This window comes from Cebidichthys violaceus, unplaced genomic scaffold (genome assembly GCF_023349555.1).
Source record: "Cebidichthys violaceus isolate CVI_PGR_0920_01 unplaced genomic scaffold, fCebVio1.0.p SCAF_7, whole genome shotgun sequence".
Taxonomy (NCBI): Eukaryota; Metazoa; Chordata; class Actinopteri; order Perciformes; family Stichaeidae; genus Cebidichthys; species Cebidichthys violaceus.
Genome location: NW_027176927.1, coordinates 6,538,027 through 6,564,889, shown reverse-complemented (window position 1 = coordinate 6,564,889; position 26,863 = coordinate 6,538,027). Strand labels below are relative to the sequence as shown.

At 40.8% G+C, this 26,863-nt stretch overlaps 4 protein-coding genes across 5 annotated transcripts; 3 read left to right on the top strand and 1 right to left on the bottom strand.

The window, feature by feature from the left end:
* Positions 1-3,989: 3,989 nt before the first annotated feature.
* On the bottom strand, positions 3,990-13,286 carry trim46a (tripartite motif containing 46a). The gene is made up of 12 exons (XM_068736204.1): positions 13,022-13,286; positions 11,859-12,117; positions 11,215-11,365; positions 10,306-10,504; positions 10,074-10,220; positions 9,903-9,998; positions 9,165-9,418; positions 8,946-9,067; positions 8,519-8,848; positions 7,119-7,348; positions 6,930-6,997; positions 3,990-5,874 (listed from the first exon to the last, which is right to left on the bottom strand). Exons 1-12 carry the CDS (start codon positions 13,079-13,081, stop codon positions 5,427-5,429), a joined length of 2,364 nt encoding a protein of 787 aa, XP_068592305.1. The 5' UTR covers positions 13,082-13,286; the 3' UTR covers positions 3,990-5,426.
* Positions 13,287-13,801: 515 nt separating this feature from the next.
* LOC137891281 (transmembrane protein 107-like) lies at positions 13,802-16,074 on the top strand. Of its 2 annotated transcripts, none has more exons than XM_068735819.1 (5): positions 13,802-14,209; positions 14,316-14,383; positions 14,827-14,927; positions 15,425-15,521; positions 15,697-16,074. In XM_068735819.1, exons 1-5 carry the CDS (start codon positions 14,123-14,125, stop codon positions 15,764-15,766), a joined length of 423 nt encoding a protein of 140 aa, XP_068591920.1. In that variant the 5' UTR covers positions 13,802-14,122; the 3' UTR covers positions 15,767-16,074. The 2 variants fall into 2 exon arrangements, with proteins under 2 accessions (XP_068591920.1, XP_068591921.1); XM_068735820.1 differs by lacking the exon at positions 15,425-15,521 and adding an exon at positions 15,260-15,356.
* A 624-nt stretch (positions 16,075-16,698) lies between these two features.
* Positions 16,699-18,959, top strand: krtcap2 (keratinocyte associated protein 2). Its single transcript, XM_068735708.1, has 5 exons — positions 16,699-16,820; positions 17,433-17,587; positions 17,808-17,871; positions 18,257-18,323; positions 18,439-18,959. Exons 1-5 carry the CDS (start codon positions 16,817-16,819, stop codon positions 18,557-18,559), a joined length of 411 nt encoding a protein of 136 aa, XP_068591809.1. The 5' UTR covers positions 16,699-16,816; the 3' UTR covers positions 18,560-18,959.
* Positions 18,960-20,493: 1,534 nt separating this feature from the next.
* Positions 20,494-22,070, top strand: s100a10b (S100 calcium binding protein A10b). Its single transcript, XM_068736280.1, has 3 exons — positions 20,494-20,602; positions 21,575-21,729; positions 21,843-22,070. The coding sequence occupies exons 2-3, from the start codon at positions 21,592-21,594 to the stop codon at positions 22,005-22,007; spliced, it is 303 nt and encodes a 100-aa protein (XP_068592381.1). The 5' UTR covers positions 20,494-20,602; positions 21,575-21,591; the 3' UTR covers positions 22,008-22,070.
* Positions 22,071-26,863: the final 4,793 nt, after the last annotated feature.

The following is a 26,863-nucleotide window of genomic DNA, read 5'->3' as shown; positions in this document are numbered from 1 at the left end:
ACACAGCTCACTGGGGGGCAGTAAGCAGCCTGGGTACTTTCTACCATCAGTAAAAGCACACCTGTCCCAGCTGCTGTTTTGAAGAGAACAAGAGGGAGAGAAGGAATGTGCTTCTCTCAGTTTTCCTGTCAGCCCCTCGACCTTCCCAGCCGTCTACGTTGCCGTCCTCCCTTTACTGGTTTATCTAATTATTCCCATGGTCGGCTCTTCTGACCCACTGTCATAGCATTTCTTTATTTCTCCTCGTCGTGTTTCTCCTCACCTTTCCCCAAGTCAATTCTCTAACCCGTATCTTCTTACACCCTCTTTTTCTCAATTTATCAGTCTCCTCCTTCTCCTTTCATTCCTCTAAAATGACTTGGTGGTCCCGCAGTCCTGCTCATACTCTTATGTCACACGGCTGACTGCCATGTTTTGTGCCCTCAGATCATCTGCACTGATAATCAGGTCTGTCTCTTAAAAATGTCAGCCAGCCTAAGATTTATATAGATTTTACAAGAGGAGCAACACAAAAAAATCACTTCAAGCTCTCTTGATATGCAGCAAATTTCACTGACAGACTACACATGAAATTCCCCTGTCAACATTGATACTGAAGCTTTCTCTCATAGCTTTCTATTGGTGTGCGTGCAATCCGTTGTTTGTAAATGCAGTTGCTGCGGTAGGTATTTATGGGGGACCGTGTGCAGGGGGTAGCAAGTGGCTTTCTATTCTCAGTTTTACCAGCTCCTCCACTTTTGTTTGGGTTTTATAATCAGCATTTTTTTCTCCTCAGAGCCTGGTGGTTGCACAGCTGAAAGGATGCATGCCACGGAGGTAACACACAAAGACCACCTTCCTTTTGCTCATACATACACACACAATCACACATGCAAAAAAAATGTGGGCTTTCAGCTCTTTAACTGTTACCAGTTGGAGCTGAAAGACCTTTGCTCTGTACGGAAATAGATTTACAGGCAGCCCTCCGGTGTGTCCTCAGGGTTATATTGTGTGGTTCAGTATATCCTGTCTCTGTCTCCCATCCTTCTCCTTCCTCTTCTTCCTCCTCCCTCTGCTTCTGCCGCCCTTTAGAGTGGGAACATTGAGCAAAGTGATATGTGGACAGCTAGTCATTAATCTGTCAGAGGACAGCCTATGGACCAAAACACTGTCAGCGCGGATCAACATACACATTTCACTTTCCATATAAATCATTTGTCAGGTATCCTCCTATCAGAGACTCAATAACTGAACTTGACACCACTGGACCCAATGGCAGAATTGTGTGTGTCAAGCTCAAAGTTTCATTTAGCTGGCTTTAAAAGTTAAATAATTACATTTGAATTAAACTCACAAACTTCTTATTCTTCTTGGTTATGTTCTATAAATCCTTTTTCAATACTCACATAGCATGTACAGCCACAAACCAGGTTAAAGTTTTAAATCAAGCCAAACAGGTGGTTCAGGAGGGTTAATGTCTTTCCAGTCTAAAAATGACACACAATCACATATAAATACTCACAGAGCTTCAGGGGCTTTTGTCCTGTCTGAGCATGCTTTTTCACTTTGGCTTCCATTCAGAACACACACACATGCAGCAGATTGGTGTGTGTGTGTGTGTGTGTGTGTGTGTGTGTGTGTGTGTGTGTGTGTGTGTGTGTGTGTGTGTGTGTGTGTGTGTGTGTGTGTGTGTGTGTGTGTGTGTGTGTGTGTGTGTGTGTGTGTGTAAATGTGGATTGTAAGTGTTTTTGAGTGGCAACCATGTGAAGTGGATTTGGATTCAATTGCATGTGTTCATGTGTGTGTGTGTGTGTGTGTGTGTGTGTGTGTGTGTGTGTGTGTGTGTGTGTGTGTGTGTGTGTGTGTGTGTGTCTTTGTCTTTCATTGCAGTGACAAACAAAAATGTTTTTTGTGATGTACGGGAACCTCTTTGAGTGGTGGAAAACCATTTAGTTTGACAGTTTACAGACAGAAAACGTGTAGACTATAGTTGGGACTTGTAAAATTACTCGGGGGCTTAAACCTTGTTGGAGAAGTGTGTGTGCAGGACGTACACGTCCGCTGTGATGTGCAGAGGTGCTGAGGAAAGACAGGAGACACAGCTGTTCTGGGGAGTCTGTGCTTGCATTAGCAAACATTTCTGCAGCTTCCTGCACTGTGTGCACATTTGAAAGTGTGCTACATATCAATGCGTGTGGAACTTATTCTGCATGGCGCTCAGCATTTTTGCTTCAGTCAAGTCCAAAACGTGAAACAAAGTTGTATTGGCTATTCAATTACAGTAGTTTCATCCAAGGTAATGACTCAGAACAGATAATCTTAGATGGTGACAGTGGATTTTTATCCCAGAAATATTATTACATCTATATGTTTATGTTGAGATATATGAAATATTTGAGCGACAGCATAGCTAATTATCTGTATTCATGTGAATTCTAAACTCCCAGGTTTTCCCTGTTATTGGTGTAGTTTAGTTGCTTATTCATCTTATCTTCTGATTATCTTTTTCATCATCGGACAATCGATCAACTCCTCCATTAAATCAAATTACAAGAACAATAGCATTTCACAACAAAATTCACATGGAGAATTGGGTGAATTTCCATTTACACCCTTGCGTGCAAACACAGACAAACACTGGCTTAACTTTTGTGGGGAGGAGTTCTATTGGGTAAACAAGTGAACACTAGACTGAGCTGTAGCTAAGAAATGATGCAACCCCCAGAGCTCGAGGAGGCGGAGTGAGAGAGAAAACACACAAGGAAAACGTTGTTTCAATGGCATATTTTGCAATTTTGACTGTTTTTACAATCATACTGGGACCAATGTGGTGTTAACGTAGTTTTGTTTTATGGGAGGTTTTATTTCTCTTTCTATTATGTCCCTTTTGGTTTATGTGGTGTAAATGCAATGTAGATAAGTGTCATTAATATGTGACATGCATATTGTCAAGGGACTGCAGATGAAAATCAGTCAACCTTGGGCTATTTACCACCTATTTATTGTCAGTAACAAATACATAGGTAGGTAGAACAAATGAGAATGGGAAAGAGGCACAATGAGAGAGCGATAAATATTCATCCAGGTGTAACACAATAAATAGCTCAAATAATAGCACTCTTAACTTATATCTGACCTGTCATCGTAGATTTGCGACCAGTCAAGTCAGTGTTGACACATCATGCACCTGTTGCTGACTGACGTTTGAGACAGAGGAAATAGACAAAGCTCAAACAATGTCGCCCCCTAAAGGCTAATTATTTGTATTGCATACTCCTGCAGCAGACAGGTCATACTTACAGAGAGCACAAACACTGGTTTGATTGCAACATCTCTTTGTTGATGTAAAAAGAACATAACAAATGCTCAATTATTCTGGTGTTACGCAATAGCTATACTGAACCTTTTCACCTTTGTCTCTCTGTCTGGGAGATGACAGTGTGTTCTACGACCGGTCCAACTGGCTCACCTACTGAACCGTCACCTCTCTCGCCTTGTCTTATGCTCACATATCATACTGTATCCTGAAGGTGTGTCTTGAGTCTGTACAAAATAGGTTGGTTATATTTAAACCCTGTGGCACAAAAGATCCACTTTACCTGTTAGATCTGGCACACTCGAGTGATTAAGGGCACGCTTGCTCTTACATGCACTCCGTGACATTTAAACAAGGAGAGTCTGTTTTCATTAATCCCTTCGGAAGCACTGCTGTTTACAGTCAATCAAAATGTGACAACTTTATAGCATGCTACAATTAAACCAACTGTTTGTGATGATGGAAATAAAATAGGTTTACAACCAAAAGAGTCCTCTGTGATTCAGATTAAAAGCCTGTCAGAAATACAAAACAAGAGGACAGACACTAAAGAAAAGATTTCTGGGGTTATCATGGAAAAGCAAGTTATATTATTCAGAAAAGAGGGGGATTGCTCTTGTACAGTTACCTCTATGTAACTTTAGAAGACATCATAGTAATTACTGGTCATTATTTGACAGAAAAGGACTCCATGTTACAGTTATCAGTCATTTATTGTTTTTCTGATGACATGATAGAAACATTCTGCCAGCCAAGGCTAAATCTAAATGAAGAGATTCTGATTTCTGCGATGCTACAGTCTAAATTCATTCAAGTGCCTTGTTGTAACACAGGTAGAGGAGTCTAGACGCTTCATTCGAGACAGTCACAGCCAGAGTTCACATACACACACATACAAATCAGAAAATCATATTTTATATCAAAATACAGACGGAGCCAGTCGATTTGAAAATATTACAATATAGATAATCTCTTGCACTGAAATGATACATAACTGAGCTCTTACATTCCCCAGACTTTATCAGCTTAGTCAAGTAAATGAGCTACTGTCAGCTGTAGTAGGGAAAAAAATGAAGTCAACCAGAGCTCATAAGATAGACCTCTTCTCATTAGCCTACTTCATCCATCCACATCTAATCATTAATATTTATGTGCAAATCCTTCAAACACCACAGTTTTAAACTGGACAAGTAGGCCATCTGCATTTTTAACTTTTGTCTAAATGTAAAACACTGAAATGTATTCACATGTTATTGAGTCAAACAGCATTATGAGAACATGATTCTTCAGAACCGTTTTTACTTTGATATCTCTTTTAAAAACATTGAGGCAACTGTTAGCGTGTTCACCCAGCCGAAAATGCCACAAAAGTCCTTTTTGAAATGCAAAACGGCGACTATATAAAATACCACCTGGGACTGTTTAGACACAGAGACGCATGATCCTGACGTGAGCCAACAGAACTTGACAATTCAACAACCGAAGAATATTCACATTCTCTAATTCTGACTTATATACACACCGTTAACACTTGTTGAGGTTACATTAAAAATAAAGATATAAAATTAGACATACAGTACATCTGAGGTGCGTTTACAAGGTGACAGTCAGTTATCTGCATATATGTACGTTTTAAATCCTAGTTACACTTGCATGCAACTTTTGTTGTCCAGTCATTCTGGGACAAATTAAGACAAGTGTAAAAGAAGGGCAGACTTTATTTTTTTACATTGCAAACAGATTTAACCTGTTATAAAGGGGATTTACTCACCCTGTCAACAGAATTCTGCATAGTCTAAATTCACTTCAGCCACAATGTCCATAGGAGCATTACACAATTGAAAAGAAAGAAAGCAGGAAATAAATAGCCAAAAGAAAAGATGTCATGTCCAGGCCAAGTGCCAATGCAAAAGAACATGACATATTTATATTAAGATCTCAACAATCACTTTAAGAGGAAAAATGTAACCCTATTCAGCAGTGACAGTTTCATCAAGCATCAATGTTTCACAGGATCAAGGCAATTCATTATTGACTTACATTAAATGGTGAATACAAACCACATGTATCTCTTTTGACATACAGGTTGATTGCTGAGTCAATTGTGCCCCATAAACTGTCTCACCACAATTTACTTGCTGAGATTTGTTGCACGCGTTTGGATAGTTACCCTACGTGGTGACGGCTCCTCGATGCTCCGATTGGCCACAAGGTCCTGCAGCTGCAGGGCCCCTCCGCCAATGAAGCAGAAGGCCGGACACACTGGAGCTGAACAGTCCATGTGTCCCTCCCAAAGGATCCGCAACGAGTGGGCATCATAGAAGGTGACGTGTCCTTTGTCACAGTCCAGACACACTCCCAGTCGGGGTGGTAGAGGAGCAGTATGAGGGTGAGGCAGGTTACTGTGATTGGTACTGTGGGAGTGCACTCCCCCCTGGCTCTGGCTGTCCCCCTGGCTCTGAGTGTGACCATGTCCCTGAGGAAGCAGGATCTTGCCCATGCCTATTGTGAGGAAGCAGAAAGGAGGAGAGTCCTGGCCGTCTTCTGCCCCACTGTCATGGCCACTGTCTGGGTCGCAGCTGGGGGGAGGCAGACGGGAGGACAAGATTAGACCGTGCAAAAGAAAAACTAAGCAAAGGAGGAAAATGTATCTAATGTTTAAAACATTTAAATACAGGACCTGAAGATATAAAATACTCCACCTTATACTCTACAATGCTAGCTTCTATTTGCACCTGTATTGAAAAATCATTGACAAGCAAGAAAAAAAAGAAACAAACAGTAATATATTGATATTATCAAGTTGCTCATCTGTCTCCTAAAAACATGCACATTGTGACCTCAGTCCTAACTACAGCTGTGTTGGAACTACAATATACACTACAATATACGACTGTATATTTATAGTGTTATGTGAATTTTGTGTGTGAAAACTAGGAGTGTGCATGATTATAACTGTAGTGATCATGTAGTAATGAGACACTCAAAACAGCAGTGAAAGTATATATACATATGTATGTTTACATATTGTGATTATTTATATATATGTGTGTGTGCGTGTGTGTATGTGTGTACTATTTACTCGTCCTCCATACTTTAAAGGTGCATTAACCAATATTCTATATCAATAATTGATCAAGTGACTACATGTAATCTGACTGCAGAAACTTTACCTTCATCAGCTTGTTCTCACTGTAACATGTTTACACTGACTAACTGACGAAGTCTTGTGTGTGAAAGTTAATTGAGTTTCCTCGGGGTTCTGAGAGCTCAGCTAACAGAGAAACTGCTCCACAGTCTGAAAGTTGTGGGTTCAAGGCCTTCCTTCATGGTTTGTCCTTTCTTTCTGTTAAACCTTAAAACTAAATGAACCATGCAGATAATCCAATGGACACACTGAATAGGAAAGAACAGGGTTGGAAGTTAGCACCAGCCACTAGCCAAATGCTGGTAAAATATGCAAGTGGCTGCTATATTTTCTTCACTCACCCACCTAAAAAACCCAATGTTAATGTATTAAGTGGCTGGTAGCTTTTGGAATTCACCAGCCACAGTGACAGATGGACATAAAAGAGTCCTCTGATTGCTTAGCTTGTGGGGAAAGTCTATGTTTAAGAGAGGGCGATTTAGTTACCGAGGGCTGGCCATATCCTGGGGGAGATGAAACCACTCTTGTAGCTTCTGCTCCTGTCCTACTCCCACCTGCAGAAAGACAGAAATCTTTGGTCACATCCATTTTGAGTCAGCATGTAAGGTACAGATGATTCCATATATACAACGCATTATAATACCAATCCAGCTGACCAACAAGCATCCCTCTCACCTTTACCAGGTAGGAACCAGGCTCCACGGAGCATGCCCAGTAGTGTCTGCCTTGAGTGACGGCCAAGTCGGCCACCAGCAGGTCAGAAGTCAAGTGGCAAGAAGTGAGTGTGCGGTCGGCAGCCTGCAGGAGGGAGAGGCCTGGCACACTGCGAGCGTAAGTTTGGCCTCTGCCCAATGCCAGCCTGTCAGCATGCAACCCCCAGCGTGAGTCCAAAGAGAAACTCAACACTGAGGGGGCAGGAAAAGGAGGCGTACCAGGAGGGAAAGGAGGGGTGAAGAGGGGAGAGAGATGGCAAGGAAGGTAACGGAAAGGAGTCACGAGGGAGGAAGGGTTAGATCCCGAAGCTGTGACAGTCAGGCTACAGCAAGTCTGATCACATAATGGAATAATAACCAGAGTGGGAGGAGAACACATAAGAAGAGGCCGATCAAGAGAAAAGGTGTATTCAAGAGAAAACATAGGATGAAGTGGCTTTAGCAGGAGGGGGAAACGTGAGAATCCGAGTAAAGGTAACATTCTACATACAACAATCTACATATTGTTGAAACCGATCCGGTTTTGTGAATGAAGGACAATGTAGAGTGTGACGACCCCTCCACTCCACCAGGTGTCCCTGTGTCCTGGCTCTTCTTTGACTTGCAGAATCTGGGTCGTCAGTTTAATGAGCCACACCTGGGCCCGCTGTGGTTCCTGTTATCAAAGCTCACCACCTTCACATGGAGGCTCCCTCTTCCCTTGCTGACGTGGCTGCTGTTTGTTTTGTAGTAGATGTTCCATACATGCTTCCATGATTCATTACTGACTTGCATGTTTAATGCAAAGGTTAATATTTTAAATAAATGTGCTATTCATTTATAAACTCTTCTGGTCTCCCTACTTTATCGCAGCTTTTGAGTCGGGGTGTGACAAACTAACATTAAAAGGGAACGAAGGACAATACAAAGGAACAATACATATTTTTTGTGCAGAAGGACAGACAGGAAAGAGTCTGGATGAAACTGAAATGCAGAATAAAAAAGGGATGTGCAGAGGCTAAAATAATAAAAACGGAACAAAAAATAAAGGGATGGAGAGAAAAGTAAAAAATATCACGATTAGTTAATCAATTGAAGAAATGGAAATACCGGAAAAATATCAAACTTAACTGTTGGCAGAGTGTTTTCTTTGTTACCAATGCAAACAAACCTATTTTGAATTAAAAAATATCTTAAAGCATATTAATTATTCTCCAAGCTATTCACAGTACATTTCTTTGCAATGAATTCAGTGAAACTGCATTGGAAACAAGGAATGGCCTCATTTGTTTTTAAAAGAATGGAAAGATTAATTTTTTTTTGTCGTAAAAGAAATGTAAAAATGTAAAATGTGATGTCAAACAATGGATGTCCATAGCTCACCAGGTGCTGGTGGAGTGTGGAGGTAAACTTCTTCACTGTACTCTCCAAACCCGGCCTTGTTGCAGCCTCTCACCCTGAGCACATACACGCTGTCTATCTGCAGCCGATTGATCACAGCATTGGTTCCTCTCACTTCATCCAGACGCAGCCATGCAGTTGCAGCATTAGGAGATCTGGTGCCGCCCCAAGTGGCTGCGGCCCCTCCTGCTCGTCGTTGGTATTCGACAGAGAAGTGCCAAGCTGGGGCCGAGTCCTGAGGGAGGCGCCAGCACAGAAACAGATGGTCATACGCAAGTGTCTTCTGGGTGTCAATGACTGGAGCCAGTGGGGCTGTGGAGGAGACAAAGCAACAAATGTGGTTCATTTACTATAATAAAGTATAATTTCACTTATATATGGTTTGAATCACAGAAACAAAACAGCCTACCATGTATGAACTCCAAGCTGTGGATGAGCTTGACTTCTTTCGATGCGTCGAGGTGAAAGTTTCTGAAGGAGAGATCAGCTGAGAGAGAGAAACCCTGGAGGTTTTCTATGGCCTTCACAAGCCTGGAGGGGGAGACACACACAGAAAAAAAAGAGGTGTCACAAAATCTTCCCAATCCATTCCTCCAAAGTTCAGGATTCAGCTGAATAAGTGTGTTACCTGCTGTGGGTGACTCTGGCAGCCTGTACGAAGCAGGGTGGATCGGTCTCCTTGAGCAGCTCCTGGGTGTAGGCCATCAGGCCAGCGTGCTCCAGCAGGCCTTGCCTTAGCGAGACCTGGACCGACAGGGCATCCTCCCTCCTGCTGCGGGATCCCTCCAGGGCCAGAGCCAAAACCCCCTGACGCTCCGCTACCGCCGCTCCCAGCTCTCGGATACAGTGGGTCAGCTGATGCAGAGCCACTGTGCTGTTCGCCTGGAGAGAGACAGAGTGGGGAGAAAGTGCTGAGTTAAACAGCAATGACAGTTTAGGAATGACAATGTCTTAGCTATTGCCAACACAGAATTGTGTCATGGCACTAGAGCCCCCTGGCCTCTAGAGGGCCCACTAATACTACCTGTGCCTTTAGCTGCAGTTGTAGCGACGGCTAACTGGCAGGATAGGTTGGGGATGGATTCCCATTGTATTGAAGCACAATAAAACCACAGTGTGTTGTTGATCAGTGTCAAAAATGTTGCTTTTTGTAAGTAAACATCAGTGCTTTCAGCTTGTTCTACAAAAGAAAAGTAAGTATTGGTTGTGTAGACCACAGCGGTGTTATAGAAGAAACACTGCTGGCCACGTGGAATAGTCATTTCCATTGAACCCAAATATTGCAGCATGATTCTCCAACTATTTCTGTTCAAAGAACAGCATGAGGAAACGGGTACTTTGACAAAGCAGAGAAACGACAGTTCACCTCCATCTGTTTGATGGCAGCTTCCAGTTGAGTGATCTGACTCTGTATTGTCTCCTGGTTGGCCAGGACAAAGTTGACTTCCTTGGTAACCTTGTCCTGTAAGATCAAAACAGAAGTTAACATTTCAAGGCCGCGAACGTCAACATCTTAACACAGTTGAAACCGACTCACCTTGAGGGCCTGGTAGGCCTGTGCTATAGGCAACACTTTGTGTCCGTGGTGGACACGACGGAGCTTACAAAGTGGGCAAAGTAACGTCTGGCAGTTACGGCAGTACCACTGCAGTCTCTCCTGCTCATGCTCGGTGCATGTTAGGACCTGGAGCACGGAAGAGGATTAAGGCACAATGACAATAGAAGAGAAGCTACTCTATATGATGAGCAAAACACAAAAACAGACAAACCTTCGGCCGGAAGTTGTTGGTAGGTAGAATGTGTTCGTGCTGAGCTCGAGGGGTTCCCCAGGGGTGGTAGAGTTTGAAACACTCATTACAGAAGTTGGACTTGCAATCAGCGCAGCCCTTAGAGGCCTCCAGAGACTGGGGAGGCTTACAGAAACCACACATGATGGCTACATTGCCCAGACTTACTGTGTGCCTGTACCTAAAGGGCAGACAGGGGTACAGGGAGATAAGAGCAGGGCGAAAGCAATTCTGCAGCAGAAAAAAATGCAAGAAAGGAGGAGTCCATAAAACTAAACAAAGGGAAGATTGAGCTCATCCGGGTTTGCCCTGCTCTATTTTCAGTAGTTACTCTGTAAGTGCCTGACCTGGATACATCACCACCAGCTGCCTTGTTACTGCATCTTGCGCAGTAAAACATGCACCGTCACACTTTCCTGACCAACACAACCACTGTCTAGGGAATCAGCAGCTGCACTCATCAAACGTAACTCTCTGCCCATCTCAGAACGCTTTTCTCCAAAGTATCTCCTCTCAATTTGATCTTCACAATTTGAACTGATAAGAGAAGAGGATGATCAACATTAAAGAAAGATGAGAAGTATTTCACTTCAAACTTCCTCAACGTTTCTGTGCAAATTATTTCCTGTCTCATTTATAAGGTTGTATTGATTAAGCCCTTCATTCGCTGCATGTCTTCATTGCCTGTAGGATTGATAAGGGGATTTTTTTTCCTTCTTTCTTTCTTTATGATTTCTGTTAATGAGCTGATGATGAGAAATGATCATGGATGGGGTGAAATAACAACATAGCACAAGTCATGTTTGTGCCTGCAGTGTCAGCTCTTACTACACCTGACTGTGCCTGTGACTCTCTCTGCTACAGTATATTACAGTATATATACATGCAAACCTCTCCACAATCCGCTCCAGTGTGAGATTGCGGAGGCAGTCTGTCAGGCCTTTCTCTCCGAGCTCCACGTCCTGCTGACAGGAAGGACACGGGAACAACATGGGGGGAGGGGCCGCGTCCTTCCGTCTCCGCCCTGGGTATGTCCCGCACACTGAGAGGAGGACGCAGGTATAAAGGAAGGGAGATGAAGGAGAAGGAGACATGAATAGAGATGTAGAGGAGAAAAGGGCAGAACTCTTAGTTGTCCCTCACATATATAAAAATGAAGTCAGTGATAAATAAAAGTCAGTTCACTTTGGAGGAAACACTATTAGCTTACACACACACAGTGAAAATGCACCTGCTCGACAGATGCTTACTGCCTTTTGTGCCTCCTTGACTCATTTCTCTCTGTGGCCTTTGCTCTACATGTGCTTCAATAAGTCATGAGATGAATGCATAAAGCCCTGCATGCTCAGCAGGATACGAATGTGTCAGCTACATCACCTATGAAACTTGGATGCTAAAAAGACTGTGATGTCATAACACGACATCTTTTCATTTTTACACAATGATGACCCAATGCTGAGATCTGAGATCTTCACTTTCAAATTCCCATCAGCTGTACCAAACACACACATATAAGCTCCACATCCGCTCTCCACCTGTTCTGAGGACCCGTTCCAGGCGGTCGGGCGTCCTGGGTGTGGGTCTTCGAGCCTGTCGTGGGGAGCGAGTGTTGGGTGTGGAGGCTGGCGAGTTGGGCTCTGGAGGGAGGTCTGGAGGAGGATAACCTCTCTGTACCAACACCTCAGCCGCACAGAGCAGACAAACACTGTGCTGACACGGCAGAAGGATGGGCTGCTTCACCATCTCATCACACACCGGGCAATGCAGCTCCTGTTCCATACTCTTCATGTTGGACTGGAAGGGGGAAGAGGTTCAAGAAGAGAACTGAGTGAGGAATCACATTCGATAAAGGCTGAGTCACTAGAGTAAAAAAAGAATCCACTGCTCTTTACATTCTGCAGTTCCTGTGACCTGTAAAAAAAAATGTACATGAGATGTGTAGGAGTCAGGAGCAAGAAGGGGAGCGGCATCAGTCACTGGTTTTGTATAACTGATGTTAGATGTACAGAGCACAGGGGAGGAAAATGTGGAGGAGAAAATATTTTCCCCCTGACTTCCGGTGTTGGCCTGTCTGCAGCTTCAACTTCCCTTTGAACAAGTCAGATATGGAATTAGCTCAACTCGGGCATAGGATTCCATGGTTTGGTAACTGAGCATTACACTTCTCCAAGGAAAATGTTCAAATCAATAAAATAAATATATAGCTTTCAGTTGTCACTGACGTGGAGGCCCGGCTCCGGTGTTGCATCTACAGCCTAAACGCAGCATCCCGTTTCTATGACAACGCACATCAGTTCTGCCTCATCGTATGCGGCCCGTGAGCATCTGAAGCCGTTAGCCAACATATTTGATTATAATCACCAAACATCCCCCGCTTTATCTGCAACAACGTTTAGATATAGCCTATGTTATTTGTGGCCTTGTTTTTATTAATGTTTCCACCCACAGTGCTCGAGCGTTTGCCAAAAAGCAAACCTCTCTTTGATTGTATTAATGCCCAAAAAATGCTCTAACGGAAGAAAAGCCTCACATTCCATCATCACAGACCTGTGAGTTCAGATGGGTCGAGAGGACATATGGAAAAATTGTAGGATTAAATATGAAGGTGGATGACAAAAGATAATGGTGGTATCTTGTTTAAAATAAGCACACGTGGTTTTAAAAAAAAATAGCTTAATAAAATGAGCGTCATACTTACACTAATGCGAACCAAAGCGTCCATGATAGAGGTAAAGGTTTGTAACTCCGCTTCAGCCATACCTCAAAGATGTCAGCGTCACTGCGATACAACAGCGAAACCTTTTTGTTTCTGGGTAAAGAGAGAGGCAAGGTATGTCAGTCGTATTGAGGAAAATGCGACCCTGGACCGTAATTGGTGAACCACCACAACAGATTTGCTTGTGTGGGTTTTCTCTGCTCAGTGTGTGCCGTTATGCGCACGCTGATTCTGTGCTGTCTGTCTCTAAAGCATCGACTCGCCTCGGCGTAGGATGGGGGGGGGGGGGGGGGGGGGGGTTGGTTAGGTCTGGTTTAAGCTATATCACAGCCACATTGCCCAAGAAACCATTAAAGATGTTACATTGTTAAAATAGATATTGGTATTATTATATGTTTTTTCAATATTTGTATATTTGACAATTTATAAACAACATGTCCGGGCTATGGGTCCAACCATGAAACAGCGGTTGATGCCCAGTATTATTAGTATTTTTATAAGAATTAATATTTTTGACTCGTATCGCTTCCTTCTTGGTCAGTTAGTCAAAATAAATCCCCTGGTTGTTGCTTTCAGAGGTGCAATTATTTTAAATATGCCCAATTGTTTGTGGCCCAGTTTTCGTTGTACCGCTAGAGGGCAGTGTTGTGTAAGAAAAACACGAACAGTCCTCTTTCAATTGTTGTCCGTGTCCGGAACCTTTGGATATTGACCGTTAGAGAAACCGGACTGAATCAAGAATGCACCAGCTCCTATTTATGATGTCAGTTGTTGTAGCAACCGTCTTTAGGCGCAATAGTGTGGATGTAGTATATCTTTGTTGTGTTAGTCGTAATAGTAGCTAACTTAGATATTAGTTGCGATATGTTCGCTATTTCTAATTAATGTGTGTTTCAACGTCGCACATTGTCGTTTCTGATCGCCTTGGATAAAGTAAACCTAAGCTTATTTTTCAGACTGCAGCGAAGTGCAGAGGCTAAATGAGCAGGGCACATTGCTGAAATTGCTGCAAATAACGTAGCATTTGTTTGCGCATTGTATTTCAGTATACTCGTCGTCTGTTTAAGTAAATAGTTGCTCGGTATGTCGGCTGTCAGCAGCCTCGTACCTGCACGGTTCTTGACCATTATAGCTCACCTTGTCATCGTTATCACAATCTTTTGGTCGAGGGTAAGTAACAGATTGTAATCACGCGCTCCAACCCTAAAAAACAATATAACCAATAAGGCAAGTTAGTGTTTTTCATGCTAAGCTGTTTAAAATGTTTGTTTCACAGGGAAACAACGTGAAGGCTTGCTTGCCTTTGGATTTCACGCAAGAGCAGTATGACGATGAAGACAAGAAGTAAGAAACACATTTGACAAAAACATACACACACTTTTAAGAAGAAATTTGACCCACACAGCAAGGTTGTAGACAAGACCACCTAAACCAAGCCATGACCAGGACCGCAGTGTATCAAGACAGAGACAAGTACAAGACTTTGAGGGGTTGAGACCAAGGCAGGGCGAGACCAAGTCAAGTACTAAATCATCAAAAGGCATTGCAGAGGGGAATTTTATGTGTGAGGATTTTCTTTTGTTTTCTATTAGCAGTCACAATAATGATGTTAAATAAATAAACAGACAATGCAAAGGCAATTTAGTGATGTACCCACTGTCGTAGTCGTGACCTGCCTTGAAATAATATCTGAGGTCCTCCTTGTCTGAGACCGAGACGAGACAGGAACTGATCTTGAGTACTACAACACGCGTATACACCCTCTAATATGTCTCTCTTTGTCGCAGGTTGGTGGTGGCGTTGGCAGTCACCCTCGGTCTGTTTGCTATAGAGTTGGCTGGGTTCTTCTCAGGAGTGTCCATGTTCAACTGCAGCCAAGGTCTCCTGTGTATCCTTTTAGACTGATACCGTGTGCCCCTCATTGATGATGATTGATAGTAGATGACAATATAATGGGTATATGTTCATTTCCAGCCAGGGGCGTTTGTTGCTATTTCGCCCCCTCTCTCCTCCCTTTGTTTCCTTTCTGACTTCACTACTACAACAGTAGCTATTACAATGACATTTGTCTTCTGCACAAAGAAAGAGAGCCAGGAAATTGATGTCACATGAAATATCTCAGTATAAAGAGAGATCAGTGGTATTAAAAAGTCATTCTAATTGTCAGTTACAATTCCATGACTCCAAACTCCTGTATATTTGCCTCTTCATCTACTATAGCAACAGGAGTCCATGCCAGTGCCTCAGTGGCTCTGCTTTTCTTTCTATTTGAGCAGTGGGAGTGTGACATCTACTGGTGGATCCTTGCCTTTTGCAGGTTAGTGTATATATGCTTAGTATTGTTTGCCCAAAACCATTTTTTTCCCTGACAGATATTAAACCCAGCACTGGCTGTCCACTGCAGCGCATCCGTATCCTTGTCTTTCTTTGTGTTTGAGAAGTGGGAATGCTGGACATATTGGGTTATTTTTGCCATCTGCAGGTTTGTGTTTGTGTGTGTGTTGATGTGCATGCATGTATCAGCTTTCTGAGAGCAAAGTGATATAACCTCTATAATCAATGAAGTATTAGTAACTATGACATATGAATGCATGAAAGTGGTGATAAGCACTGTTGCACGGTTTTCTCTACATTTCTATCTCTGTCTCTCCCTCCAGTGTGCTGCCTGCTTTTGTGGAGATTCTTCTGTTTATAGCTGTTTTTGGACTGAAGAAGAAGCCATTATGAAAGACAGTACTGATGTGAAATGCAACAATTTAGTGTGGCTGTGAACATAAGTCTCAATCAACAGATCATTCAGTATCAACAGATACTAGCTGAAGAAGGCCTGTGGTTCATTAATGAGGTACAGAGGAATGGACAGGAACACTGTTTAACTGTGCTCTCTGCAATTGCTCTCTGCAATGTTTTTTTTATACACATATATATATATATATATATAAAATGTTGCAGAAAAAGCAACATTGTCAAGAAATTGTTCAAACGTTTTCCGTTGTTCCCAGTCTGTCTGTCAAATTCCAATGGATATCTTAGAATGTTACTGTAATCTCAAATACATGTTGTAAAAAATATTTCTTAAACTGCTGTTGTGTTGTCTTTTCTTTATGCTTTTAACTCCTCTGGCACTCAAGTCTATTTTTGCCTCTCAGGCACATCTGTTTCACAGTGCTTACCCTCGACCAATACTCCTTCACCCAGAGTAGCAGACCCTTACCACAACCAGAGTTTTAATCAATTATTTAAAGAAATAAACAGGTTATAGAAATGGAAAATAAAGTAGGTATAAAACAGTATGTATGTTACATTAGAATTAAGAATTATTGAATTATTCTGAATAAAGACTCAAAAACAGCAGAAGAAAACATTTAATGAAGACGGTAATGGTAATACACTCATTTACAGTACAGGCTAAATTATTTCTGCGGCATGAAATGGTTTCATATTCAGTTCAGATTTGTCATGAAACAACAAAGTCTTTCATTGATGAATTTACATTTGTGTGAATTAATTTAAAACGGATAAACTGAAATAAGAGACACGTTTACAATGATTTATAGCTCTGTGGTTTATTCAGCAGATTTAAAATGAAGTTCCAATCTAACCAGCTACGTTTCTCTTTTCCTCCATTCACGACTCCGCCCACTGGTCCCACCTGACATTTGGACCGGGTAGTGAAGTTTTTTGTTCCTAGAGCCGATGACAAATTAACTGTCCGAACCAAGTTAAACCTAAATCACATTTGTTTTGACGACAGGGACTTTTATTTCACAGTGAATCATGGGTATGTATTACACGACTCATTTGTCATTCAAGGCAACTCATCAAGTCGCGTTTGTATTCGCGTAGACATTGTAAAAATCCAGCGGCCAATTCTATGGTCAAGCTAGCTAGCTAACGCTAACGTTTAGAAATGGACTGAACCATTTTACTGTATGCATATTTACTACTCTAAAACAGCAAAGACATACATTTATTATTACACTGTGTATGTGAGAGCGTTACATTAGCCGGTTATGTTTGCGGCTAACGTCGGTTGTTTATCTTAAAGCTAACAGCAATTTGAACGGAAACGTCTATGAACGAACACTGACGTGGCGTTACGTTATAAAGAGTCAGCGTTAAGGTGGCACAACTAGACTTCAAGTGGGTGGGCAGATAGTTTAACTGGTCTTCTGAAGTTGATATATTCCTAAATTGATGATATCGTGGCTCAAATGCAACAGAGTCATTCCAGCATCTAGTATCTTAAAAAAGAGTGTTGATTTTAAATGTCTTTGTTTTTGATGAGATCAAGCGGAGGAAAACTCATCAGTCTAGCGTGTATTACTGCATCCTACGAAGGATTTTGCATCTGTGTTGAAGTTATACAATAAACCCTTTCTTTGCCCTGTAGCGGTGAACACAGGCACCTCTCTAGTACTGTCCAGCCTGCTGTCAGTGCTGGTATTTGCTGGGATGCAGATGTTCAGTAAGCAGTTGGGATCCACCGAGTGGCTCACAATCCTGGGAGGTTTCCTCGGCTCAGTCCTCTTCATCTGCTCCCTCACTGTATCCTATTGAACTGCTTCAATCCCCCGTTGCTTATCATTAAACTGCACAATTCTCTAGTATGTCATCATTTGTTGAGATATCTTCTTTTAATTATCATTCCATACTGTTGTTGTCTTTTGTTTACAAATTTTCCAGCAAAATGTTGCTTCCCATTTTTTACCTAACCTGATTTCTGAGATACCACTGAGGATTGTTCCACCTTAACTTTTGTTTCCAGGCATTTAATAATATGGAAAATCTGATTTTTGGGAAGGGATTCCAAGCCAAGATATTCCCAGAGAGTAAGTAGTGACAAAACTGAAATCAAACTCACGCTGTCAGTACACAATGTGTCTTTATTTTATGTATCTTTTTATTTTGCTTACATGATGTTTAGCCTGATATTTCTCCTATGATTTGCCAAGTCGAGCGTCGGCTCAGCTTACACTGAAACATGAGCATCCTTGATAGTTAAAGCATATCTGAACGTCACCATGCCAGCCTCTCCTAGCAGGAGTTAACCCATTTGATACACAGTTGGTTAGTGATTTCATCAGTGATGTAATTAATGTACCATCTTACAAACAGTATGCACACTTTATCTGGGATTAGCCCACAATATCAGTGCTTTGATATATCATTCCAGCTCTGTTCCTCACTTTTGTCATTCATTCTCTCAACTTCCAGTTCTGCTGTGCCTGTCCCTGTCACTGTTTGCCTCTGGCCTGGTCCACCGTGTCTGTGTCACCACATGGTACGTGACAGTACCTCTGCAGATCACAGAGAACTCCTTCAACTTCATACAACACAGTTGAAAGTAGTTGTTAAATGTATTTAATCCCATTGCTTTTTCTGTCTTTCTATTCCAGCCTGATCTTCTCCCTCTTTGCCTTGTACTACATCAACAAAGTATCTGCAGCTCTCTACCAAGCAGCTGTTCCCGCAGTAACTCCAGCAAAAGCTGCCAGCAAGGGCAAAAGGAAGAACTGATGAATTTGTTGGATCCCACTTGCATTCAGCAAATCAGTTAATATTACCCAGGAGCTGATGGCCAGTGCAACACAGCAGTTTCATATTTTGTATTAATGTCTTGAACCCATAACCATCTGTGTATTTCTGCAGGCTTTTTAAAGATTACTTGGAAAGTTATGATCAGTTCAATGACTACTACTTTGAAGCCAATATAACGACACATTGATTTTTTTTCCCAGTGATCTCAATTTGAATCAAGGCCATTAAAAGACGACCGTCACATTCCATTGTTAACCTTTTCCTCAGCTCTCGTTTTACACCGATTGCAAAGAGATGCAAACATGTTATCTGTGTATTCATCAGCACATCAAGTTGCTTTTTTGTTTAATTCATTTTGTAATTAAACTCTGTAAAAGACTTTGGATGTGATTGCATTCTGTCAAACTAGTTTGTAAATGTCGGTCTGTTTGCTCAGGTAGGTGTGGTGGTATCCTAAAATTGTGAGCTGAAAAACTGTCGAGGAGAAGGCAGAGGAGGGAATGAAACAGCAGCTTGTTTATTCTTCTTTTCCACCAACTGTGGTCAAAATGCCCCCGATCTTACTAAACCATGTTGGTGTTGTTTAGAGATGAAATGGCCATGGGGTGAGCGTTAAACACGTAATACCATCTCTGATGTTGTGAACATGAAGTTACTATTTTATGTGACGCCGCTACTTCAAAGAGAGGAGAGTGAAAGTCAGTTAGACTTATTTAGTCATTGTGACAAACCTTGCGTGGTAAGGAAAAGTACTAGTAAGCCATGGATTTGTATGTCAAAAATGTATATATGTTTTATAGATTCATATATTTGCATTATTTTGTTTTTATTTGGGGAATGTGGCCTAAAGGTTAGAAAAAAGGTCTTGCAACGGTTAAATATGGCTCAGGACAATGAAATCACTGAGGTGCCCTTGAGCAATGCTTAAACTCCCAACAGTTCCAGTGGAGCTGCTCGGTGGTCAGCTTCCTGGTGTTACTCGGCGTGAACAGGACGTTCCTGACAAATAGAAACTTCCTTAGATAAACAAAGGCTTTAAAAACAAATGTTTAATATGTCATCAATGTCTACTTTTATCAATGGCATAAATCAATTAAATGGGTTGGCAGTTTGAAATCAGAGAGAATCTGGACACAAGTGAAATAATTAATTATATTGATTATTTTTGCACACAAAGCTGTGTGTTTTGCAAGATATCTCCAGGGGGAGCATGCAATTGAAGACTGACTCAGAAGATGGCACCAGATTACTCAGGCAATCTGAGGCCCAGACTTGCCCAGACTCGGCATCACAAAGGAAGATAAGTGTGTCATTCGACTGATTTGCGTCATGTTGCTTTGCCGTTGCCACAACTCTCAGTAACAGATTTTATTTTTCTGGCAGATTTTCCAGATGGACATGTCTGTATAAAACTTAAAACTCTAAAGTTTGAACAGCTGTTTTGATATTTAAAGAAATTGTCGCATCTGAAAGTTCTCTGCCTCGCCTAAACGGTGACGGTCTTGAGAGAAAACATGGGCAGGGATGGTATTTTCTCTCTCTCTCTCTCTCTCTCTCTCTCTCTCTCTCTCTCTCTCTTTCTATATATATATATATATATATATATATATATATATATATATATATATACATATATATATATATATATATATATATATATATACATATATATATATATATATATATATACATATATATATATACATATATATATATATATATATATATATATATATATACATATATATATATATATATATATACATATATATATATATATATATATATATATATATATATATATATCCCTCCCTCTCATCATTTTTGGGCGTTTTGCTCATGACTCTTGACTCTTGTCTCTCTCTCTTCTCTTTTCTCTCTCTCTGCCTCTATATCCCTCCCTCTCCCTCCCATCATTTTTGGGCGTTGCCTAGTAAACTATAAAATCTTGAATAAACTTCCAGTGAGTCTCTTCACTCTTCACTGAATCTCAAACTACAGTTCCTTCCTCTTTGAGACCAGGTGAGTTCATTACAATTACTTAGACACTATTTGTGTTCTGCTTTCACTGTTGTAGAGCCTTTGCTTATATTAAGTTCTATGAGTTCAAACAGAAAACGTATTCTTGTTTATACGAAGATTATTCATCTGAGTCGCTGTACATAGTTTGAGGTTACGTGCAAAAGCTGCTTTTCGTCGCACTTTGGTGTTTTCTGTATTCAGCGACTTTCCTCCTCGGACAAGTAGCGGCTCATCCTCTGTCGGTTATGTTCCTCTTTAGTTATTTCCTTCTTCTTTGTCTTCCATTCTTTTGTAAAGTCTACCTCGGGATTTTTGGAACTCAACCAAAAAAATGGTGGAAGGGAAAGGCAGAGCGAGAGTGGGAGGCTCGAGATAAGGATTGTAGTTTATGTGCCAGAAAATGATGTCTAATAGTTAAAGAATGTGCTTTGAGTGCCAGTGAGACCAACACCCACATCCTCACTTAACAATATGTTAGTTTTGGATCAAGTGGTGGATGAAGTCTGCAGACCTTTTACTGAAGTAAAAAAAACTAAAAGTATAATTATGCAGTACATGGCACATTTCAGAATTATGTATGTTGTATCATTGATTTCTAATTATTGATGCAAATACCTCAAAATTATACTTAAGTACAGTACTTGAGTGAATGTACTTAGCTACTTTCCACCACTGAGTAGCCTGCTTTATTGCAACATTATCCTTTGGCCTACTTAAGTTAACTTAAGTAGAAGTTCAAAAGTAACCTAATAGAAAGTTCCACTTTACAGTTAATTCTGCTTTATTGTTGAAAGGTATTTAAGGTCCAAGCCTATTTTTATCTATTATCTGGTAGTTGAAACTATAACAGAGAATCATTTTTTATGCTTATCCATATATAGTTACAACAGCTGTCAGATGTCAGGTGTAGTGAAGAAGAAAGCATATACATCCAGAGAAATTCTTGCCCAGACTTTTCTTTCCTCCTCTCAGCACCCTCATCTGCAGCCATGACTGATTTAGAGAAGTGCATGGAGTCCCTGATTACCATATTCCACCACTATGCCGATGAAGACGGTGATGGAAAGACCTTAAGCAAGAAAGAATTGAACAAACTAATAGAGACTGAGTTACCCACCTTCCTGAAAGTAAGAATCTTTCCTGTTAAATCTAACCTCTGTCCTTAGTACCAATCAATGCACATAACTTACTGTGGTTACTTTAGCTTTGCACCCTAAACTTGTCACTCTTGCTCTTTCAGACCCAGAAAGACCCGAAGGCTGTGGAGAAGATCAGGAAGGATTTGGACCAAAACAGAGATGACAAGTTGGACTTTGAAGAGTTTCTTTCCCTCGTCGTCGGCCTCTCGATGGCCTGTGAGAAGTGTTACGTGCTCCATGAACAGAAGAAGGGCAAGAAGTGTTGAGTGAGATAAATTTGTAGCACATATGGGTGCCAGATTTTCAAGTAAAAACTACCTTTGACAAGATTTCACCTTCTGTTTGTCTGATTACTCTTTTAGTATATTGGGTACAACATTCTTCCCTAATTCATGAGGGAGCTTTCTTCTGTTTACAAATGGTTTTAAACGCTCTGTATAATCTATTTCTTGTGCACATAGGACCTTTATAGTTGAGCATGCAGAGCTCTGCCAATTTAAGAAAAATACCTCAGAAAGTACAGAGAATATTGATTCATATCAATTTTGTGAAACAGATGTGCTTTAGTTCACATCTGAAACATCATTTCACCCATAAATACTCCTTGAATGTTCAAAATGTTCAATTTAGGGAGCCGTTTTTTTATACAGTAGATAAAAGGTTCAATATGGGAATGTGCTGGTTATCAGATGTTGCCTAAACTTGGGTGCAGCACCACCTGCCTGTATGTCACGAGTTATGGGTTAGGGTTGTGCCAAATAAGCATTCTTATAAGTGCTGACAAGATTTGGTGGGATTTGAAGGTTTATGATTTTTGGAGATAGTGGTGGTTTTCTCATGGCCCTCCTCCAGTTTAGATGCCAAATTGTTCATTGCTCTGTGTTTCCACCTTACACAAGCATTGTTCTGGTATCTCTCACATGTGTCACATGGCAGGCTTTTTATTCCAAGTATTAACATCCTTAAAGGGTTCCTTCCACCATCCAACACAGAATTCAACACAAAGTACCGTCTATGAAAATAAGTTCAAAGTACAGGCAAAGGACAATGCACACTGCAGAGCATCAGGTCCAATAATGAATCAGTAAGTACATTTTTACAAGGCCCATAATGTCTGTCGTATAAGGGAGGTATTAAAATACAGCAAGTAACTGTGTTTTTCATTTGCCTGTCGGCAATGATTACAAAAGCCCTCTGTCTTCTTCAGCCTGATTCTTGGTATAGTTGACGTTCACCAGCAGAAAGATCTTGCTTTGAAAAAAATGACACACAAACCCTCAAATACATGCAGAGGGAACAAAGCATGCTTTTAATGCTGTAAAAGTTATACTATATATTTTAAAGTCATGCTGAATCCAACGAAAGGTCAGTAATGTGGCCAGTATGTTGCAGGAGTGTGAGGAAAAAGGCCTTTTTTTACAGCAGTGATTTGGAACTGCCATAGGATAAGCACAGGTGTTACTAATCTCATAAACGATGGCTGTATTTATTGAAGCACCCCAGTAAGTCGTGACATTGTGACAAGAGAAGTGGAATTGAATAGTCAGAAAAGCACAGGTGCAAATAATGAAATGAATGATTCCATGTCGCTGCTTTGATTTCAGGAATCCTGCTGGCTCACAGTCACTCTCACTGAAACGCTTGAATAGAACGGAGCCATTTGTTAGTGTTATTAGTAACTTGTGCTTTTTGTTCTCTGACAAGCCAAAATGTCTACTGTGAGAAATGCTTTCAAACATACAGTGTTGTAAGGTTTGAAAAAAGATGCACTTGTATATTATCTGCACAAAAACTTTAAGAAGGCAGCAACTAAATTAATAACCAAGGGGTTAATGGAAGACAATGGAATTGGATCACTGGAGCACACCGCAGGTCAGTGAAGAAATTCAATTGCTAATGACAATGAAGCATTGTCTGCTTGACAAACAAGAGGCAAACCATCAAGGGCAATCCCAGTTATAAGCTACCAACTCACTGCTGAAGCCTGAAAAGAAAAATGTCAAGTGCTGCACAAGTCTTTATCTGAATAACAGAACATGTCATGTAAACATCGTTTTAGACTGTCAATACCTGCCATCGACTGAGGGATTTTTTCTGTCGGTGAGGTATGAGGACTTTCTTAAAACTTTGAGGACCACAGTGGGACCAGAGAGACTGAGTGGACTGGTTATTATGCAGAGAAGGACTTTGCAGTGCACAAGACTTCAAACAGGTGAGTAACAAACTCTTTATTGTTGTAATTCACTGTCCAGAGGGGGTCAGCAACCACTGCGTTGCCTAATGTAGGCTTGTGTATGTGCACTACCCGGTAAAAGTGGTGCAATTTCTCCTTTTTTTTTTCTTCTTTTTTTTCTCTTCTTTTTTAATGTTTATAGTGTGTGTGTGTGTGTGTGTGTGTGTGTGTGTGTGTGTGTGTGTGTGTGTTTTGGTGGCTATTCATCTCCAGGGGGAAATTTGGTTGTTACAGCAGTTAAGATATACTTCAGCAAACAAAGTAACAGAGTAAAAATTAAAATATTAAGGTTGAAAAATGCACAATATATACAATAATATAACAGAGTAGAACATGTTAAATATAAAGAATATAAAAATAACAAAAATGCACAGTATATACAGTGAAATAGAATAGTGTTAAATTAACTAACTAGGTAAACTAAACAGTAGTGCAAAGATCAACCAACAGCAAACCGCAGTGTGTAGTTATGTGAAGGATGATCTGACCAGAGGTGATTTATTGTAGTGTTATAGCGGTAGGCAGGAATGTTCTCCTGTATCTGTCCTTGTGACAGCGGAGCTGGATCAGTCTGTTAGAAAAAGTGCTCCGCTGTCCCTGCAGTAGGTGGTGGAGAGGGTGGTCCGGGTTATCCAATATGGATAATAATGTCTTTAGTGTCCTCCTCTCCACCACCTTTTCCAGATTGTCTTGTTTGCAGCCGATGATGGAGCCGGCCTTCTTAACCAGTTTATTAAGTCTGTTGGTGTCTCCGGCTCCAATGCTGCTCCCCAGCAGACTACGGAGAAGTACAGTGCACTGGCCACAACAGACTGATAGAACATCTCCAACATCTTGCTGTACACGTTGAAGGATCGAAGTTTCCTCAAGAAAAAGAGCCGACTCATCCCCTTCTTGTACACAGCGTTGATGTTGGCCTTCCAGTTCAGTCTGTTGTAGATGGAGACACCCAGGAACTTGTACTCCTCCACCATGTCCACATCCTCTCCCTGTTGATTCTATCAGAAGTGTCAAGTTATTTAATTGATATAATACGTGCAACCTCCACGGTGTTCATTGCCTTTTTACTTATTGCCTGTCATTTTTATTTAATTGTCTTACTGTCATGTTTTCTGGTTAATTCTAGTAAGGGTATACAGAGGAAGGTGACTTTTTTTTCTTTTTTTTTATATATATAAATTGATAAAAGTTGTATGCACTTGCTGCAAAGTGCTGGAATTCATTATTGCTTTGAACATAATTAGGAGCATTATGGTGTGATGTTGTTTCACTGGTGTGTACTTTGAGATTTAATGTAATTTTATTTTGTAGCCTAAGGGTGATCTCGAATTTATCATGTCATCCTATATATCAAACATATTTTTTCACCATTTTAACTGACTACTTTTGACTTTATGAATTAAGTACATATTTAAACAAGTTATTATTATTTTACAATAATAAAGTGACAGTACTTTTACTTGAGTATGATATTGTAGCACTCGTTCCATCGCTGGTCATTTGTCATAAGCATTGTTTTTCTCCAATAAGTTATTGCCTTACGTTTTAGCAAGGAAGTTGGATGCCACAATGGTCACAGCTCAGCCAACATGGCAGCCTTTAACAAGTACTGAACATTGAAATATGTGATGATTTGGTACTTTAAGGAGGTGGTCATGCCTTTAATTCACCACTAGACTATTTAAAAAAAAAAAAAACAATTGCTGTTCTACAGGTTCTCTCCAGTTTCTCCAGTTGAGTGAGGAAAGACAGTTTTATAAAAATAAATGATGCTGGGTTCAGTGAGGATGCGTCATACCAGACTTTAACATACAAATACACTCTTAGTTGTATCCTGACAAAGAGCATCATTGAGCCATCAAAACGGACAATTTTGTCCACTCCCTTGTAAGACTTTTGGGTATACATCACACTGAACATGACTATAGGAATACCTCTACCTCCTTTCGGACTTTTGTTTGTGCATACTACAATGAAGAGAAACCTGTACCCCATACTTTGACAGGTGTTGGCTTAACTTTTTGCTTGGTGGATTATTTTGATCATGAAAGGAACACAGCCAAAGCAGCATACAACTGTGAGATTATATTTGATGATTTATTCAAAGCTCTGCTCAAAGATATTTCTATTTAATTTTAAATGATACAAGTTCATGGTGCAGACTGCAGAGGTCCAGCAGCTCCCAGCAGTGAAACTGTAACTCATCCAGCAGGGTGTGGAAAGATGAACTTTTTTGTAATTTACACCACACGATCCTTCGTCTCTATTTTCTTTGCCTCCCCTGCAAAGAGAATCTGATCGTTTTCAATAAGTGAAAGTGTTGAGGCCAAAGTGAAGAGAGGCTTGAACTAAAAGGGACTTGGCAGGGGGCAACACAGGGTAAGAGGAAGAAAATACTGCCCTTCTGTTGCCTTGGAACAAACAAGTGGAAAATAGAGGTTGAGTTTCACAAAGTTGAGCAGAATGAATAAATGAATAGGATGTGACTTGCGTCAGAATGAACAAACAGCCGGGACACTCCCACTGACGGACTAGAGACTCTTGTGATTTTATTTAGTTTAGTAGAACTAAAGTAGGACATTTACAGTTACGCTAAAGAACAGACAAATAAAGTTTTCAATTAGTTTCAATTGTGATCTCTGATGAAGTACATAATTCAGCCACCACAGATCAATTTAAGTTAGAAAAATGCTTTTGAAAGTATACTGAATTGTATTACAATACTAAGAAATAAAATACAACTGGCACTGTCAAAACATGTTTTTGATTCTTAAAGGCATAGCCAAATGTGTGTTCATAGGTAATTTGGCTGCATGGGCATCTTGTCTATCCTGGTTGCCCTAGATTTTTGGTAATGTTCTATATCAATGAGGCTGTACTGAATTTCCT